General features: G+C 40.9%; 1 protein-coding gene across 2 annotated transcripts in view; it reads left to right on the top strand.

Annotated features, from left to right (window-relative positions):
* IFNLR1 (interferon lambda receptor 1) overlaps window positions 1–17,171 on the top strand; it is an 80,874-nt gene extending 63,703 nt beyond the window's left edge. The window contains exons 5-8 of one of the 2 annotated variants that reach the window (XR_013274517.1): window positions 1,527–1,677; window positions 7,866–7,990; window positions 13,136–13,277; window positions 13,570–13,713. Coding sequence is in view for 1 of the 2 variants with exons in the window: in XM_077481842.1 (XP_077337968.1) it covers window positions 1,527–1,677; window positions 7,866–7,990; window positions 13,570–14,253 (960 nt within the window). In the remaining variant the exon portion in view is untranslated. Of the gene's footprint in view, window positions 1–1,526; window positions 1,678–7,865; window positions 7,991–13,135; window positions 13,278–13,569 lie in introns of both variants that reach the window. The other variant, XM_077481842.1, reaches the window with a different exon arrangement.
* Window positions 17,172–18,629: the final 1,458 nt, after the last annotated feature.

The following is an 18,629-nucleotide window of genomic DNA, read 5'->3' as shown; positions in this document are numbered from 1 at the left end:
GAACAGGAAGCAGGAATACAAGAGAACACATACACTGAGAAAGATAACACTTCCCTTGATTACATTACCAAAGATACACACTACAGTGCCAATTGCTGGATAGATAGCTATAATGCATACAGTATATAGTTCACAGTATAGAAATCTATCCGCTGTTGTTCTTCCGACACCCCTTCTCAACAGCATGTGCCTTGTCAAATTATATTCACCTTCTTCTGGATATAACTATGACATTCCTGCAGTGCATCTGCAGTCATCTCCTCTGATGGGTAATATTGAATGTCAAAAACACATTGATCTAGATTGTCCCTCAGTAGGTGATACTTGACGTTGATGTGTTTGGTTCTAGGATTGACTCTTTCTGATTGCGTAAGCCTTATACATCCCTGGTTGTCTTAAAAAAATGGGAATTGTTTTTGACATGTCTTTTCATGGAATAGGAAGCAGGAATACAAGAGAACACATACACTGAGAAAGATAACTATTACTCTGATCACGTTACCATAGATACGCCTGCTGGATAGATAGGTATAATGCATACAGTATATACTTCAGAGTATAGAAAGCTATCTGCTGCTGTTCTTCCAACAAAGGGGAGCTCTATGTCTGAGAATCCCTCTGCAGGATGGTCAGGAGGAGGAGTGCTTACCCCCAGACTGTACAAACAAGGGATTCTTCTAACATTGGCAGCTGTCAGAACAGTGGCAGCAGCCCTCCCAAGTCCCTCTCATGCATTTCTTGTGAAAATTAGCTTTTTCTGGAAGAATCTGTTCTCTACTGTGTGAGCAGGGAGGCAAGTGTCCTGGCAGCAGAGCCAGAGCCTTATATGAACATCCCAGGCAAGCATATACAGAAGGAGGAAGTGGCGGGGCAGGGCAGCTGGGAGCAGACCAGAACTCGTAAATGAGTACACTCATGGTATAAGGAGGGAACCCTAGGATGTTCTCTGCATTTTTCACCTTTTGCTCACTATTAATATAAATCGACATTTCTAGCACAATTAAAGCAAAAGTGTTTTTTGTATGACAGACCAGGGTTTTGGCTGGAGAGACATAAAAAGGGGCAACCTCCATAGATTTATCTGTGGTGTGCAGCTCAGCAAAGTCTGTGCAGCGCAGTGTGACACCGGCCTGATTTTCAGGGCATCTATGAGCAGAAAGAGGCCCTAAATGACAGATACTGAGCTTTTGGCTCCTCTATGGACTCTCAAGTTTTTAAATATTAGCAATATTAGCTGCAAGCACTGTAAAACAATTCATCCTTTAAGTTAGCAGCCAAAAACTTGAAGCTGTTTAAAGATAAAATCTGGGTTAAACAAATACACAAGCACCATGTGCATTCTTACGATAATATTGAAGTTTTTTGTGTATTTCTAGCAGTTTAAAAAAAACTGCGTCGGAGGTAAAATGCATACTAAAGGAAATCTTTCACTATCAATCATGTCATTCCTAGTTTCTTAAATGTTTAATTCTTGTTGTTGTATAATTATATCAAACTAATTTTCAGATTGTATATATAATTATTAGAAACCACAGAAAATAGAAATGGAAGGGTCTTCAAAAACAATCAAAACAGATGTGTATGATGGAGACTACTGCATCGTGGCAAGAACTATATATAACAGTGATAAAAGAAAAGAAAGTGGACCATCGCATCCTTTTTGTTTCACTCAAAAAGGTAACTCTACCATATTTAAAATGTTGTCTTATTCATAAATTCATAATAGTATGATAATATGATTCCTGGAATTTGAACTACCATAGATAGTATTAGTCATGCTTGGTCCATTCATCCAGATTGCCTTTACTCTCCATGGCATTGCTTGGCAAGTTTGAAAACTTTAGGGTATGAAGGTACATGCTGTAAAACAGGGCAGAGCTGATATTCATCCAAATATTGGGGGTTATTTACGAAAGGCAAATCTACTTTGCACTACAAGTGCGCTGCAAGTGCACTTGGAAGTGCAGTCACTGTAAATCTGAGGGGTAGATCTGAAATGAGGGGAAGCTCTGCTGATATTATCATCCAATCATGTGCAAGCTAAAATGCTGTTTTTATTTTCCTTGTATGTCCCCCTCGGCTTTGCAGCGACTGCACTTCCAAGTGCACTTGCAGTGCACTTATAGGGCAAAGTGGATTTGCATTTCATAAATAACCCCCAGTGTCTTAATTTGGGCAAGCCTGGAAGTGTGTGTATCGGATGTATGATTTTCTTTTATAACAGTGATTGCAACAGCATGTAGGTGGGCAGGTGAAATATGCTGGATGCAGTCTAAATATAATAATATTTTGGTCCAGCTGCCATCAATGTAAATTAAGGCTAAATTTAAAACCGGAGACTGTGCATGCACTTTGGGGGGAGCTGGCAACCTTCTTAATTATTATGCCCATAGTGTTATTGATGCCCTGGATGCAGAGTTATAATCTAAATGTACTGCACGCCTTAAGGAGTAAAAAATTGGGATCCCCCACCCTGCACAGCCATGAATCTTCACATGCACTCTTGAGACAGACATGTATAGAGCTATAATAAAATGTAAACGAAGAACATACATGACAGGGTGGAAGTAGCTACTAGGCCATAATAGGTTAAGTCATGGGGCTGGCCAAAATTGAGAAATAGGCTCTTACCTGATTGGACGAGCTACGGGGTGATGTGGAAGTGACGGATAGCTAGTTGTTGAGGGGAGAAGCGAAAGGGGCGCCACTTGCTGATTGGAAATCGGAGAAGGAACGTCTCTCCCTCCTGCCCTGTCAAAGAGGTCGTGTTTAAGTTCTGGAAGAAGATGGTCGTTGACGGTTGGGGTCATTGACGAAGGTATACAATATGCAGTATATTGATGAAACGGTAGGACCCTTCTTGGGTATGGAGTCCTCCTGTTGGTCTGATTTCAGTCTAGGCTGATCGGGTAAGATAGTAGGGGTCTGTGGTCAATTAGGGAGTCCTCGATGTGCTGTTTGGTGGCTGGGGACAGAACCTGACTTAGTGGTACCACAGATTCCAAGTTGTGGGAGATGGTGTCGTCTAGGATCTGCAACCAGTTATTTGTATTTGATCTGGTATTTACAATGTTTATGTTTAAATATGGTTTAACTCAGGTGTCTAGTCTCTCAGTATGGGGTGCGACGAAATTTATAAAGTAATGCCTGCCGTCTTGCAGCCCTCCTCAGAATAATGGGTATTCATAGACTAAAAGAAAAAGAAAAGAAGGCGGGCGCACTGACCTAGTAAATTACCACTGATAAAGCTTTATTAAAGCAAAAAAAACAGCAAAATATATACTCTACATCCCTCAATTGCTTAGACAAAAGTTGCGTCTTCCACACATAATGCCCCATGTATCTTGTCCTATTTGAGGAGACAGTGGTGACGCATATGATTGACAGGGTGGAGTCAGGGAGGGCCAGTCTATGCGGGTGGGCGTGACCCATTTGGGTAGGCTTTGCTAGTTTTTGGGGTGTGTAGAGATGAAGGGATGCATTTTATCTGTGTATTTCTAGTTTTCCTAGAGTTTAGCTTTAAATGTGCCCATGACAAATCTCTTAAAGTCAAATTTTCTAGCAAAATACCCTCGTGGTTTTTCACCTCAATGCATTCTAGGCATTGAGGTGATAAGCCTCTTGTAGTGCACCAGCCCCCCAGAGCCCCCCTTTTACTTACCTGAGCCCGATCGTTCCTGTGCTGGAAACGAGCACACCCACTCCAGCCGGTGGCTCGAGTTCTGATTGGATAGATTGATAACTGCACAGCCATTGGCTCTCTCCACTGTCAATCAAATCCAATGAAGCGGGATACGGGGGCAGAGCTGAGTCCGGCTGTCTGTGTCAATAAACGCAAAAGCAGGACATGGGAGCGAGCCCGCAGGGAGAACGCATTTCCGATGGGGTACTCAAGAAGAGGAGCCAGGAGCACCACTGAGAGACCCCAGAAGAGGAGGATCAACTGCACAGAGGAGGTAACTTTAAAGAAATAAATGTGCGCTAGTGTGTTATCAAAAGTAAATACAGCAGCTGTGCACTAAAACATAAATTCCAGGTTATTCAAATATGTATATCCTAAAAGTGCAGCGCTAAATAAAATTACCATGTGCAAAACACCATATATGACATATGTGCAAAATATTTGAAGTGAACAGAAATTCCAGTCAAAATATTATTCAATTCAAAAATGTCCTTATGCAAAAGTGCAAAATAGATTACATTCATAAAGTGCAAATTTTGTATATTGATCACTAAAGTGCTCCTGTGCAAACAGTTCATGCATGGCAGTGTTCCACACTGTATAGATCGATCCTGATGGCGCAGTGCTCAGACATGCTCAGACATTCACCGTTGTGACTCCTTCACCATAAATCAGATGGGGGCTTACCAGACCACTAGCGATCTTCCTTACTCGGGAAGATCATTCAGCGCTTATTGGTATCTCTGATCCTCAGATGGAAACCAGGAAATGTTCCCCTGCCAGCTTCACTGTGTTCCCCTTATGGTGACAAGATGATCCAGCTCACCGTCTCAGATGGGTTGGATGGATGAATCCTCAAGTTAAAATGGGTATAAAACAGGGAGACACTTCATGGTGTAGTATGGTCTCAACAGTGCACTTGCATATAAAACAAAGATGCTGCTGGCTGTAAATCTCTCCACTATAGCCAGTGCTATCATTCAAAAAGTCATTAATTCAAAAAGCATCTGTCCAACAGTGTGTGTGCATCGTCCCTATGATGATCGTTTCGTTATATGTAACGTCATCAGGGGTATGGAGGAGGTAAGTATGACGTGTTTAAGAAAAAAAACCATTTACATTTACATATTCTTTAATGCATTATTTGCATTAAGGAAAAAACTTTTCAGTTTCTCTGTGCCTCCACCCTTCCCTGTGTAAAGGGGAAGAGATCAGCGCTGTGCATGGCTGCACCTATTCTCCCCTCTTTTCCTCTTTACACAGCACTCGAGCAGCAGCAGGAGCCATTGGCACTTGCTGCTTTCACTCAGATGGAATGAGGAGGAAGTGGAGGGGTGGGCATAAGTCCCGCTATGTAAGTCTATGGAGTGCAGCTCCATAGAATCACAGGTCAGGAGTGCGCAGACTACACTCTCCCCATAGCCAGCGGCTGGCTATGGTAGTCCCTAAGAAGAAGAGGAAGAGCCAATGGGACCCCAGAAAAGTGGGATCGGGGCCACTCTGTGTAATACCACTGCACAGAGCAGGTAAGTATGACATGTTGTTTATTTTAATAAAAAAAAGTTTTCACTTTAGTAACACTTTAACAAACAGTATGTGTGTATGTGCAATCAAAATGGCGCCTTCCTCATGTGCCAAATTATTTTTATAGGCTCCTCTGCTTCCTCATTGGTCACAGTGTTTCCCTTGTATTCCTATGTCCAACGACCTTCATTATAACCATATAGGGACTCACTATAGGTCCTCCAGGGACCTCAACTGTTCACTATGTACAGTACATACAACGCATCCGGAAAGTATTCACAGCGCTTCACGTTTTCCACATTTTTTTTATATTACAGCCTTAATCCAAAATGGATTAAATTCATTATTTTCCTCAAAATTCTACAAACAATACCCCATAATGACAACATGAAAGAACTTTGTTTGAAATCTTTGCAAATTTATTAAAAAGAAAAAGAAAATCACATGTACATTAGTATTCACAGCCTTTGCTCAATAATTTGTTGAAGCACCTTTGGCACCAATTACAGCCTAAAGTCTTTTTGAGTATGATGCTACAAGCTTGGCTCACCTATTTTTGAACAGTTTCTCCCATTCGTCTTTGGACCTCTCAAGCTCCATCAGGTTGGATGGTGCACAGACATTTTAAGATCTCTCCAGATGTTCAATCTGGTTCAAGTCTGGGCTCTGGCTGGACCACTCAAGGACATTCACAGAGCTGTCCCATAGCCAGTCCTTTGTTATCTTGGCTGTGTGTTTAAAGTGGAGGGCCACCCTAAAAAAAAAAAAAAAAAAAAAAAAAGCATTGATATTCTTTAAAAAAAATAAAAAACATTTGAAAAAAATTTTTTTTTACCTGGCCAGAAATCCCTGTTGCTAGGTAGTCTTCCTAATCTGCCTTCTTCCTGCTCCTCGGTGATCTTCCTCTTCTCCCCTCCTCCGCGTTGTCTTCTGGGTAATGTGGCGCACTGTGTTCTGGGAACTGTTTGTTCCCTAACACAGCGTGTCCCATTCACAGAGCACAGCGCGACTCACGTATGTGCAATAGGAAACGGGCAGTGAAGCCGCAAGCTCCACTGCCTGTTTCCCTTAGTGAGGATGGCAGCGCTGGGACCCGAGAGCTGAGGGACATGTCAGCCTCGGCGGCCGAAATCACGGGCGCACTGGAAAGGTAAGTCTCCTTATTAAAAGTCAGCAGCTACTTTTGTTTCAGCTGCTGACTTATAATTTTTTTTTTTTTTTAGTGCTGAAACACCGCTTTAAGGTCGTTGTCCTGTTGGAAGATGAACCTTTGCCCCAGTCTGATGTCCAGAGCGCTCTGGAGAAGGTTTTCATCAAGGATGTCTCTGTACATTGCATTAATCTTTCCCTTGATCCTGGCCAGTCTCCCAGTTCCTGCTGCTGAAAAACCTCCCTACAGCACTTTAGGGATGGTATTGGCTAGGTGATGAGCGGTGCCTGATTTCCTCCAGACATGACGCTTGCCATTCAGGCCAAAGAGTTTAATCTTTGTTTCATCAGACCAGAGAATTTAGTTTCTCCTGGTCTGAGAGTCCTTCAGGTGCCTTTTGGCAAACTCCAGGCAGGCTGTCATGTGCCTTCTACTTAGGAGTGGCTTCCGTCTGGCTACTGTACCATACAGGCCTGATTGGTGAAGTGCTGCAAAAATGGTTGTTCTTCTGAAAGGTTCACCTCTCTCCACAGAGAAAAGCTGGCGTTCTGTCAGAGTGATTATAAGGTTCTTGGTCATCTCCCTGACTAAGGCTCTTCTCCTCTGATTACTCAGTTTGGCCAGGCAGCCCTGCTCTAGAAGGAGTGCTGGTGGTTCCAAACTTCTTCCATTTATGGATGATGGAAGCCATTGTGTTCATTGGGACTTTCAATAATCCTGCAGAAATGTTTATGAACCCTTCCCCAGATCTGTGCCTCAATACAATCCTGTCTTGAAGGTCTACAGACAATTCCTTGAACTTCATGGCTTGGTTTGTGCTTTGACATGCACTGTAAACTGTGGTACGTTATATAGACAGGTGTGTGCCTTTCCAAATCATGTCCAATCAACTGAATTTACCACAGGTGGACTCCAATCAAGTTGTAGAAACATCTCAAGGATGATCAGTGGAAACAGAATGCACCTGAGTTAAATTTTGAGTGTCATGGCAAAGACTGTGAATACTTATGTCCATGTGATTTTAATTTTTTTTTTATAAATTTGAATAAATAAATTAAAGATTTCAAACAAACTTCTTTCAAGTTCTCATTATGGCGTATTTTTTATAGAATTTTTAGAAAAATATTGAATTGAATCCATTTTGGTAAGGCTGCAACATAAGAAAATGTGGAAAATGATAACAAGGCTTACCTGTGGGTACAGTAAATATCTCAGAAACGGGCACCATTTAGGTAATATTTACATTTATAGCAGCCGTTAATGTCACTGGTGCATGTGCACTGTGCACTCAATGGACGGCATGCCATCCATTGAAAGAGCTGTGCCGTGGCCTTGACTTTTCAATTCAAATGGCTGGAGCCCGCAAACCCGGAAGGAAGACCGTGTGAAGATGGATTCCCTGTCAACGGTAACAGCCCGCCAATGGAGGACGTTGCTTTAACGTATTGCTTTAACTGTATGGGATGAAATTAGCAATGTTAAAAGCATAATTTATTTTCCTTCTTTTAGATCTAACCCATCAATTAGTGCCACTGATTGGACTGCCAGCAGTAGTTGCCATTCTCTTTGTTGTATTTCTGTTTTGCATAATCTGGAATATACTAAATATGAAGGTTACAATCCCCAAAGTATTGGTGAGTTTTTTCATATTTTTTTTCTCAGTGGACAATTATTAGTGTCAATAACCACTTACATTAATCTACCTTTGGCATTATACCAATGCCTCTATAATATAAAATGTATAACAGTGGTATAATATAGTATATATTGCAGCCAATCATGGTGATCACATGCAGGTTGTAGGTTTGATTAGAAACAAACCTCTCCAGCCAGCAGATGTTTTTTTGTTCCGGAAGATGGTAGTGTGCTTTGGTTTAATACTGCAAATATCAGATACATCTACAGTATGCAAAAATAAACACTGTCACCTTGCCCGTGCAGGGTAAAGTGACAGTGTCTGCATCTCCCCACAACCCATATACTCAACTCACCTTGTCTGTGCTCCCTTGTATCTTCTTGCTACTCAGCTAATTGCCACACTACCTACAGTTTCTGGATAGTTAGAATCATGTGACCTCCTTTCATGTGACAGTGCCAGGGCTTGTTAACCAAACACTAAGCCTGAACACAGTCACATGACTGGAAGAATGGTGTTTCTGCTCCCTATGGTGGCCAATACAGCCAATCTCAGCAAAGGCTGTGAGAAAATAAAGCTAACGTGTGCAAGAGCCCAGGTCCAGATGAGGAAGGAACTTCATACCCCTTTTCTTCTCAGTCTTCAACTCCATCTCCACTGAAAACAAATTTCCTTCCCAATTTTTAAATCGGCCATAGATGGTTTGAATCATCGACAGTTTATGCAGGGACCAGCTGAGATTTGATTCTTTGATGGGCAGGCTGATTGTACCCAAGTCAATCCATTGATCGACATGGGTACAACCAGCATGTCAGATTTCTAGCATGTGATCACTGCTGGCAGCTATAGCCGCTAGCATTAATCACTGTGCTTCTGGCAGGGACGGCACTCGTGGGAGGGAATAGCTCCATGGGAAGAAACTACGATCGGGATAGGTTTGTCCAAAGATGTGAAGCCCAAGACAACACATCAAGGCAATGTTACTAATTCATCATAGCTAAACCACAAACATACTGTCTGTTGATGCAGAAAAGACATTCAACAGTTAGCTGCTCTTTTCTTTGACATACTCTTAAGCGAGTCATAGATGGATTAAATCTCAGCCAGTTCAGCGGTTGAAATTTGATCCATCTACTATATGGGCAGGCTGGTTGTCCATCAATCTACTTCAGTACAGCCCACCTGTCAGATGTTTTGCATGCAATCACTGCTGGGCACTCTAGCTGCTAGCAGTGATCATTGTGTTCTGCTAGCCAGGAAGGTTCCCTGTCAGCAGAACATAATAGCACTGCAGGAGGGATTCCCCCATAAACATAGTCAGTGTAGAGAAATCGAGGTGGAAGGAAAGAAATTTGTATCATCTTTGGCCTGACTGACATAATTAGAACTGAGATGTAATTTCCTTCATAAAATTCTTGCACTTTACACATCATCCTTAGCCAAAGTCCAAATCAATTGCGCCCTAATCCCAGCATCACTATCTTCAACATTACCCAGCAGGGGTGTCCCCAAGCGCTGTTCCTGTAATCCTGACTATAGAGCACATAGCCAATGCCCTCAAGAAAAATCTTTCTGTTTCAAATATTGTTCGGTTGACACTATCCTAAACGTTCTCTTTTTGTAGATGATCATTTAACATTTGTGACTAATCCTCATACAACATGCCCTCTATCTTCCATGAGTTTTGGAATGCTTAGCAACTTCAAAGTAAATTTTTCCAAATCTGTTATCTTAAATGCCTCCCCAACTAGGCACCCTCTTTCACAGCTGTCCCTTCAAAAAATGTTCCAATTCTCTAAAGTACTTAGGAGTTTGACCATTTGTGGAACAATCTTCTCTCTCCCAAAATCAAAGGGCGAAACTAATGCCCCCTGATATCTGACTATACCATGCCACATCCATCCTTATGAGATTGATGGGCTGGTTCTATAATTAATTCTCCAAAACAAAAGGTTCAATTTTAGCAAGCTCTCAATCCCTGCTATCCTTAAACATTCTCTTGGGTTCAACCAGAACATAGGATCAAGTTGCCCTCCCTTCCAACGCCCATTCTCCACTTCCTGGCTTTGTGGAATAAACCATTCATAAAATCAGTTTTTCTCTTGTGTAAGCTACACCACACAAGACTTTAAAGGTATCAGACCATCAACCATAAAAAAAAGAAAGAAAGATCTTTATGTACGCATAATATTTAATAAAATTGTACAAAGTTACTAGCATTGCCCCGATACTGGTATCGGTGCCAATACTAAGCATTTGCACGAGTACTTGTACTCGTGCAAGTGATCTGATACTAAAACTAATACCTTCAAGTCCACAGACTGTAACTACCGTCTTAAGTAATGATTTTTCATTATTCTAAAACAAAAACAAAAATCATATGACATTAAAAATATCTATTGATAATTGGCATTGGTGAGTACTTGAGAAAAAAAGTATCGGTACGCATACTCAATCTTACAAATCTTGCAAATTGCATAGTAGCTTTGATTGGAAGATGGTTACACATTTCACAGATCTGCTTCCTCAGGCTGTAGATATGCCTATAATCATGTACTAGTACAATTAATCATAATTATATTATATATATTAAAGGGGAGGGCCACCCTGAAAAACAAAAAAATGTTAAAAATTACAAAAAATCTAAAAAAAAAAAAATGAAAAATTATTTTTTTTTTACTTACCAGAAATGCCTGTTGCTAGGCACTTTCTCCTAATCTTCCTCTTCCTCCTCCGCGGAGATCTTCTGTCTTCGTCGCGGCGTCTTCTGGGTAATGAGTCGCGCTGTGTTCTGGGAACTGTGTGTTCCAGAACACAGCGCGTCCCATTCAGAAAGCGCTGCGGGACTCGCGCATGCGCAGTAGCTGCGGGACTCGCGCATGCGCAGTAGGAAACGGGCAGTGAAGCCATAAGGCTCCGCTGCCTGTTTCCCTTACAAGGGATGGCGGCGCCGGGACCCGAGAGCCGAGGGACGGGTCGGCCCCGGGCGGCCGACATCGCGGGCGCCCTGGACAGGTGAGTGTGTTTATTAAGTCAGCAGCTGCAGTGTTTGCAGCTGCTGACTTTTTTTTTTTTTTTTTTTTTATAACCGGCCCTCCGCTTTAATAATGTTATTATTACAATGAATCACTTGTTTCCAATAAGTGTAATGCTCCATGTGCATTGTGCAAATGTGCAATGTGCAAATGTATGTACTTACAAGATACAAATTGCCTAATGTGTGTATGGTTCTCAATGCAGATAACACAGACCAGCTAGGAGGGACTGTAGGAAACTTAAATATAACAGACAGAATATGCCCTACCAACGGGGACTACAAAAGCTATAGCTGAAGAAGAGAAGTCCAGACAGCTGCACTGCGAAACTGCAATCCACCTTTATTTCATCAAATTGAACAAAGCAGCATAAAATGACCACAGTGGGGGACAGAAGGTTGGCATGTTTTGCATTATGAACAAGTACTAAGAGAAGCACAAACCGTGTCAACTTTCTGTCCCCCACTGTGGTCATTTTGTTAGTTTTATGCTGCTTTGTTTGATTTGATGAAATAAAGATGGTTTGCAATTTTGGAGTCTAGCTGTCCTGGCTTCTGTTCTCCAGCTATATACACAGGTCAATGAACTGGGCAGAGTATTGAGATAATAGAGGACCGACATGGTTCAGTGTTACTTTGTTGGGCTACAAAATATAATGTGGTTATAATTATGATATATTTTAGGTAACAATGTATAAATTCGATCCCTGCACATAAAATACAAATAATATTAACTATCTCTATTTTTGCATGCTTTGCATTTTGCATACCGCCTCTTTATTGAAAATCATGAAGATGACCGTAAATCTAAATAAGTACACTTACCTACTTCCATGCTGCCTCTTCTACTTCTTTTGTCATTTTTATGGTGCCTCTATGCTACCTTTGCCCTCAGTCCTGCGCCACCATTATGAAAATTCTTTATGCGGTCAGATTGCAATATAGTTCTAGTGGTCATGCACTGGATGGAGGCCCATCTCGTGTATGTGCCACATGATATTAAAGTTTATCTGTTTTAAAAAACAGGTTTCCCCCAAGATCTTGCAAAGACTTTTTAAAAACAGATGAATGTAATGGCACATTTACGAGATGGGCCACATGACGTCATGTGCTTAATCTCATGCATGCGCAGTATGTCAAGAGTGCAACATTTTGCAGATTAGGTATGAAATCTCCTTGAAGGCACTGGTGACATTGCCTTCCCAGGGGGTATCAGTGCAGCTGAAGCTACTTCATCAGTGCCTTCAGGGAAACAAGGAAGTGGACTAAACACAGGTAAGTAAATAAAATTAACTACAGTGTTAATTGATTTCATGTCAGCATGCAGAGATGCATGGTGATGTGAATATGTAAAGTTTTTTTAAAGGGGGAAAAGTATACTTTAAGGCTTCGGAATTTGCTGCTAATTCCACATACCCTTTGCCACTCAAGGTCGCCACGTCCCCCTATGACATGCATATTGGTATATATACTATGTACTTTATAGGGGAAGTGGTGACCTCTATTAGCAAAGAATATATAGGATACGTTCACCTTCTGGAGCATGTTACACATTGCACCCATATTTACTGTGTAACACGTAACATGCTCCAACACCTGCCCTGTTCCTACCCACAAAATTTGCCCCCTTCCCCCTGTGACAGCTGTCAGGGATCACATTTCAAAATAGGCAACATGATTCATTAATAGGAATCTGGGAATAAACCACAAGCTCCGTCTTCCACTGCGGCAGACAGCTTGCAGTTCTCAATGAACTGCAAGGGTCTTGATCAGTGCCCTCTTAGTTCATTCATGCTTCCTCCAGCTTTGTAACTGAAAGCCAATATGGAGGTACGGTTACAAAGCTTACCAATGTGCCTGCAAGAGCCTCACATTGCACATGCAATCTGCTGATTGCCAGTGCAATGTTCTGCAGATTCCTCTGAAAAAAAATAAAAATAAATGCACATTTTTATTTTCCTGCAAAAATATGCACATTTATTTATTTATTTTAAAAAGGTGAACTTAGCCATCAATTCTTATTGTAGGTAATCTGTGCTAATGTTACTAATGCCCAGGATATGTATGGAGAAATTTAAAATGGTTGCTTATATTCAATTTTCTGTGTAGGACTGGGATATTTAGATATCGAATTGCTTCCTGGATGATTCGGTTATATAGAATTTCAGTTGATGGGTGAAAAGTAACCACTATGTACAGTAAATATCCTTGGTTCCATTAAACTATTTGGACTGGTTTGAAATATGGAGAGGTAAATTCTGCTCTAGATTTAGAAAATAAGAAATTATTATATACAAATCTCATGATAATAACCATAATATATTTTGTAGTCCACACACAAGTAATCTGTATCTTGTAAGTCTATAATATATAATATCTACCTATATAATATATTTAGGTAGGCAATTTAGTCATACCGATTTGCTATTTTTTTTTTTTTTTTTTTAATAAGGAAGCATGAAAATACAAAACTAATATTACAGATAGCATATGTAAACCAGTGTTTCAACCTTAGTCTGATTATATTTTATTTTATTTTATAGGACTTTTCACATAAAAAATATACTGTTACTGTCTCTGTAATACCTGAGGAGAAAGCTTACCCCCTCACCATTAATGAAAACCAGACTACATTCCTCCTATCTGGTGAAGACAACAATAGTATCAATGAGTATCCTCTCAGTGGCTTTGGTTACACAGAGCGCAAGAATATGCAAGGTAACTGTTTAGGAAGAAATGCCCTTTATGGAGATTCTAGTAGTGATGACTATATGTCTTCTAAAGGCTTACCAACAAACTCCAGCAGTGATAAGTCATCTGACAGCAGCTGTGTACAGACATCAGGATCAAATACTGAAATGATATTGGCGCTAAATAAAAACCAACTGCACATCCATTCAGAAGAGATCAATACAAATGTTTCAGGGAATATGGAAACCCTGGTCACAAACGCTATAACCATGTGTCCACTCCTTGACACTCTTCGTGTATCAGATTGTAATGATTTTGGGGATGGGCTTTTAAAAACATTGTCCATAACAGCTGCTACTGACCAATGTTTAGACAATGAATCTTTCGATGGCCACCTTACAGACTATGAAGATAACCATGAACAATTAACTAATGATTGCACAGACTGTGATATGCCTGAGTCCTACATTGGATCACAACCTCTCCAAAAGAATTGGGGCGCAGGTTATGAACAGCGGGGTTATATGTCAAGGTGATGATCAAAAATGTAATTTATTATGTAAAAATGAAGAGACAGAGTATAAACTTTGACTCCATTAACCATGTTACAAGAGTTAAGTTGAAAAATGCAGAGCGTTTATGCGAATTGGAGGGTCTACTAACAGCTTGAGGTGACTTCCTTAGATTCTATTGCTAACACGCCAACATGAAGAAGGATGGATTGTAGATACATAGTCTCAATATTTTCAATAGACTCCTATGGAGCCTATTATTGTGACAAGTAGAAGATGCTCTTATATCAAGATAGCAGTTGTCTAAGAATGTTCACGCCAGTAATCAGGCCATTTTGCCAAAAAAACTGCTAGCATGCTGGTAGTTTTAAAGAGCAGGTGAGGCCTTTGTATTATTACTGACTCAGACTATGACCCTAGTTGAAGATATGAAGATAAGAAGATATGAACTATTCAGTATTGCCTGATGAGAACAGATACTGTATAGCATTAGTAAGATTAACATATAGATTGGTGCTAACCTTCTTCTGAAAATAGTTCCTGCTGAGCTGTCTCAATGCTATGAGTACCTTATAGGGAACAAGTTTGTAGAAGTCAGAGTAAAGGCCAAAACCAACACCTGCATACTTTTTCAGAGTTGGTGACACAAAAAATCTAAAGCCATTGGATATGCATGAAAGACAGGAAACTATGTTTTTTTTTTTTGAAGATCAGCAATAGCAGCCTACAACCCTCAGTTCAGGATTCGTATTCACTTTTAAATAACTATGAGAAAACATGCACAAACTTGTCATGTTGGACTCATTTGTTTTATAGCAATATTCTAGCATTTGGTCAGATTCTAGTACTTGGTCAGAAGATCAGATTTTCATTAAATTAAAGAAGATTTCCAGTCTATGTATTTTATTTTTAATAGAAAGTGAAGTGAAAAGAATATATGTATAATTTCTTCTAAGACAGTACCACAAGAATGGAATACAGTGGAAGTCATATTATTTTTAAGATGGGTGAGAGATAAGTAAGTCTGTTATCTTGTGTGTAAATTATTTGAAAGTGTTTTAAGGGCAGACATGCAAAGATGAATAGTAGTGACCAAACATAAGGTATAAAACTATGGTATATTACTATTATTACAGATACTTATATAGAGCCATCAATTTATGCAGCACTATATATTTACATTATACATTCACATCAGTCCCTGCTCTATATTTGCTTTTTATTACAAGAATCAGTTGCCCATGGGAGACAGAATTTTAGGGAGGAGTTCTTCACCGTAAGAGTGGTTAAAGAGGGAGTCTGCCGGGGGTCCGCTTTTTTTTTTTTTTTTTTTAAAAGCCAGCAGCTACAAATACTGCAGCTGCTGACATTTAAAATAGTGACACTTACCTGTCCAGCGCACCCGCGATGTCGGCACCCGAAGCTGATCTCTCGATCGTCTCTCGGGTGCTGCCGCCGCCATCTTGGGTATGGGAATCAGGAAGTGGAGCCTTTCGGCTTCATTTCCCGGTTCCCTACTGCGCATGCCCGAGTCGCGCTGCGCAATAAGGATGAACCCGCTGCCTCTGGGATCTGTGTGTTTCCCAGCAGGCAGCGGGGGAATTTCGGAAAGGGGCGTAATCTACGCCCCTTTCCGCAGAGAGCTATCCTGGAAGTGGGTGCAGATACCTGTACTGTACAGGTACCTGCACCCCCCTCCCCCCTGAAAGGTGCCAATTGTGGCGCCGGAGGGGGGGAGGATTCCAATGAGTGGAAGGTCCACTTTAAGGTGGACCTCCGCTTTAAGTTATGGAAGGTTTTAACACTTGATGTAGAAATTACTAAAAAATTACATCAAGAATTGATTCTTTTTCTGCAAGTAATATTATTTTGATTTATAGTTTATAAAAATGTATGCTTGAAATGTAATCTAGCACTTTAATCCGTCTGCCCTTGATTAGATTGGTCTAACAGCACAGAGAATCAGTAATTCAGATAAATAAATCTTTTCTATGCCCCTATACCTAGGCAAACACGTGAACCCTGCAGTGAGCATGCAGCCTCACTGCAAAGGGGAAATTTTAATTTTCCCAGAGTTAGGCTTTAAATATTTACATAGATGACAACAACATATTTAAAGTCGTTTGCTGCTGAGATTCTTGGAATTTTGTATAATAAAAGTCTTCCCAGCTAGTAATGGCTTTCATATCATTTGTGAATTAAAGTCTAAAAGTGAATCGCTTTTAGAGGAAATAAGCCTGAATAGTTATTGGTTCTCTAGTTAGTCAATGAAGATGTTATTGGTGAGATTGCAAGAATAATGGCCCAAGGAAAATTATCAGGTGCAGATTAGGAGCTAGGATTAGGATAAATTACAGTTCTTGGTAGCTTGAATGATGGTCCTAACATATTCAAATATCATTACAAATTTCCTAGTGTTGGCATAATATAAAAAGTAAAAGGAAGTAGTAGTTCCAGTATGCCGCAAAAAATTGTGATCTTACAGATATGCATTAGATTTGGCTTGTTATGCCTAATCATGGTTGCAGAAAGAAACCACAGAAAAGAGTGGTTTTAATTTTCACTTATATTTCCCCTCTGCGAGGTTCTAAATTATTTCCTATGGAAATCCTAAGTGGGACTCCCACTAGCATTTTTACCCAGCATGCCCTTACATGCATTGTTTTTGAGGGAATGTACAAAGAATTTACACTTCTTGAGGTAACCAAGAAGCCCAATCCCCCTCAAGCAGTAGCTGTGACATAGGTTGGGTGTGTGAGAAGCTTTTCTCACCAGTGTCACTGACGAGACCAGATCGGACACTGGTTCCATAGCAATCAAAGCTAAACAAAAAAATGTTGGATAGAGTTTCAATTCAATTTGCATTTATGTGTGTACATTTATGTGTATGTTTGTACAGAAAACTGTCATAAAAATAAAATATACAATATACCTGTTTTTTACATGTGTGTACTTTTATTATTGTGGTAATCACCTGGAAACAAATGATATTCAGTAGTATTCAAAATTGTATAGATAATAATGGTCTGTACTGTCCTGTATGTTCAGTAAAATGTTGTTTGCCAACTATTAAAGTGATTGTAAAGCTTTGATTATTTAAAAAAAAAACAAAAAACAAACATGTCATACTTACCTCCACTGTGTAGCTTGTTTTGCACTGAGTGGCCCCGGACATCCTCTTCTGGGGTCCCTCTGCGGTTTTCACGGCTCTTCCCTGCATCAGATAACCCCCTAGGAGAAGCACTTTCCCAGAGGGGTTACCTTGTGGGTGTGCTCCCAAGTCCATCATTCAGTGTCCATAGCCGCCGAATGTATGGCTTGGCCCACAACGCCCACATCATTGGGTCAAGTTCCAGGGCTCAGGTAAGTAAAATGGGAGGGCTGGGGGCCGGTCACTGCCAGGTGTTTTTTCCCCTTAATGCATCCTATGGCGAAAAAACACAAGGGTTTACAGCTGCTTTAAGGTTGTATGAACAGCTTAAAGGAGTCCTAAAGTCTCAAGGATGCATTAAAGTGAAAAACCTTCTGTGCTGCAGCTCCCCTTTGTTCTTACCTGAACCTGATCATTCCCAGCGTCAAAGGACAAGCCCAGCAGCTCCAGCCACTGTTCTCATTTGATAGACTAATAGCAGCAGGAGCCATTGGTTGGCTCCCGCTGCTGTCAATCAAGTCCTGTGACACTGGAGCCGGGCGGGGGCCGAGTCCTGTTGTCTGTGTCAATGGACGCAGCAGGACTCAGGAGCACACCTGCATGAGTGCCCTCATGGAATGCGGGTCTCGATGAAGAGGAGGGGCTAGGAGCGCCCACCTGGGGACCCCAGAAAATTCAGATTGGGGCCACTCTGTGCAAAACCCTTGTACAGAGCAGGTAAGTATAACATGTTTGTTATTTAACAAAAAAAAAACCTTTACAATTACTTTAAGTTATAATATTTTGAAAAGAGATGCTGGGGATATCTACAGGAGGTGCGGAGAGTACCACTATGACATGGCTCATGAGCATACCCGGGGAACTTTAGAAAATCCAGAAATCTGCTGCACTGGTCCTTGGCTGAATAAGCTTCTCCTGGCTTGGCTTGAAGGTCTACAGCTAGACCTATCTGAGACTATGGATGATTGATTTCCAGGAGCTTTCTTTTTCTCTCTCTGGGAACAGAGTTCAGGGTCCAGCTGTTTAGAGGGGTCACCTCTAGAGGGCTGGACTCTGCTCCCAGACTGTCAGGCTCTGGAATATTTATGGGCTGCTTCCCCACCTTGTAGACCTGTTTTCCGAGAGATTGATGGAAATTCCATAAATATTCAGATTGCAGCCTCTGTCCCTACACCCACTATGTTCTGGAAATTTCCAGTGATTTCCAGAAGACAGGGGGAGGTAACAGAGCCACAGCCTGTGAAGCACT

Source organism: Lithobates pipiens, unplaced genomic scaffold (assembly GCF_037356315.1).
Source record: "Lithobates pipiens isolate NorthernLeopardFrog02 unplaced genomic scaffold, aLitPip1_a1.2 Scaffold_16, whole genome shotgun sequence".
NCBI lineage: Eukaryota > Metazoa > Chordata > Amphibia > Anura > Ranidae > Lithobates > Lithobates pipiens.
The sequence above is the reverse complement of the archived record's forward strand: the minus strand, read 5'-3'. Positions and strand labels throughout refer to the sequence as shown.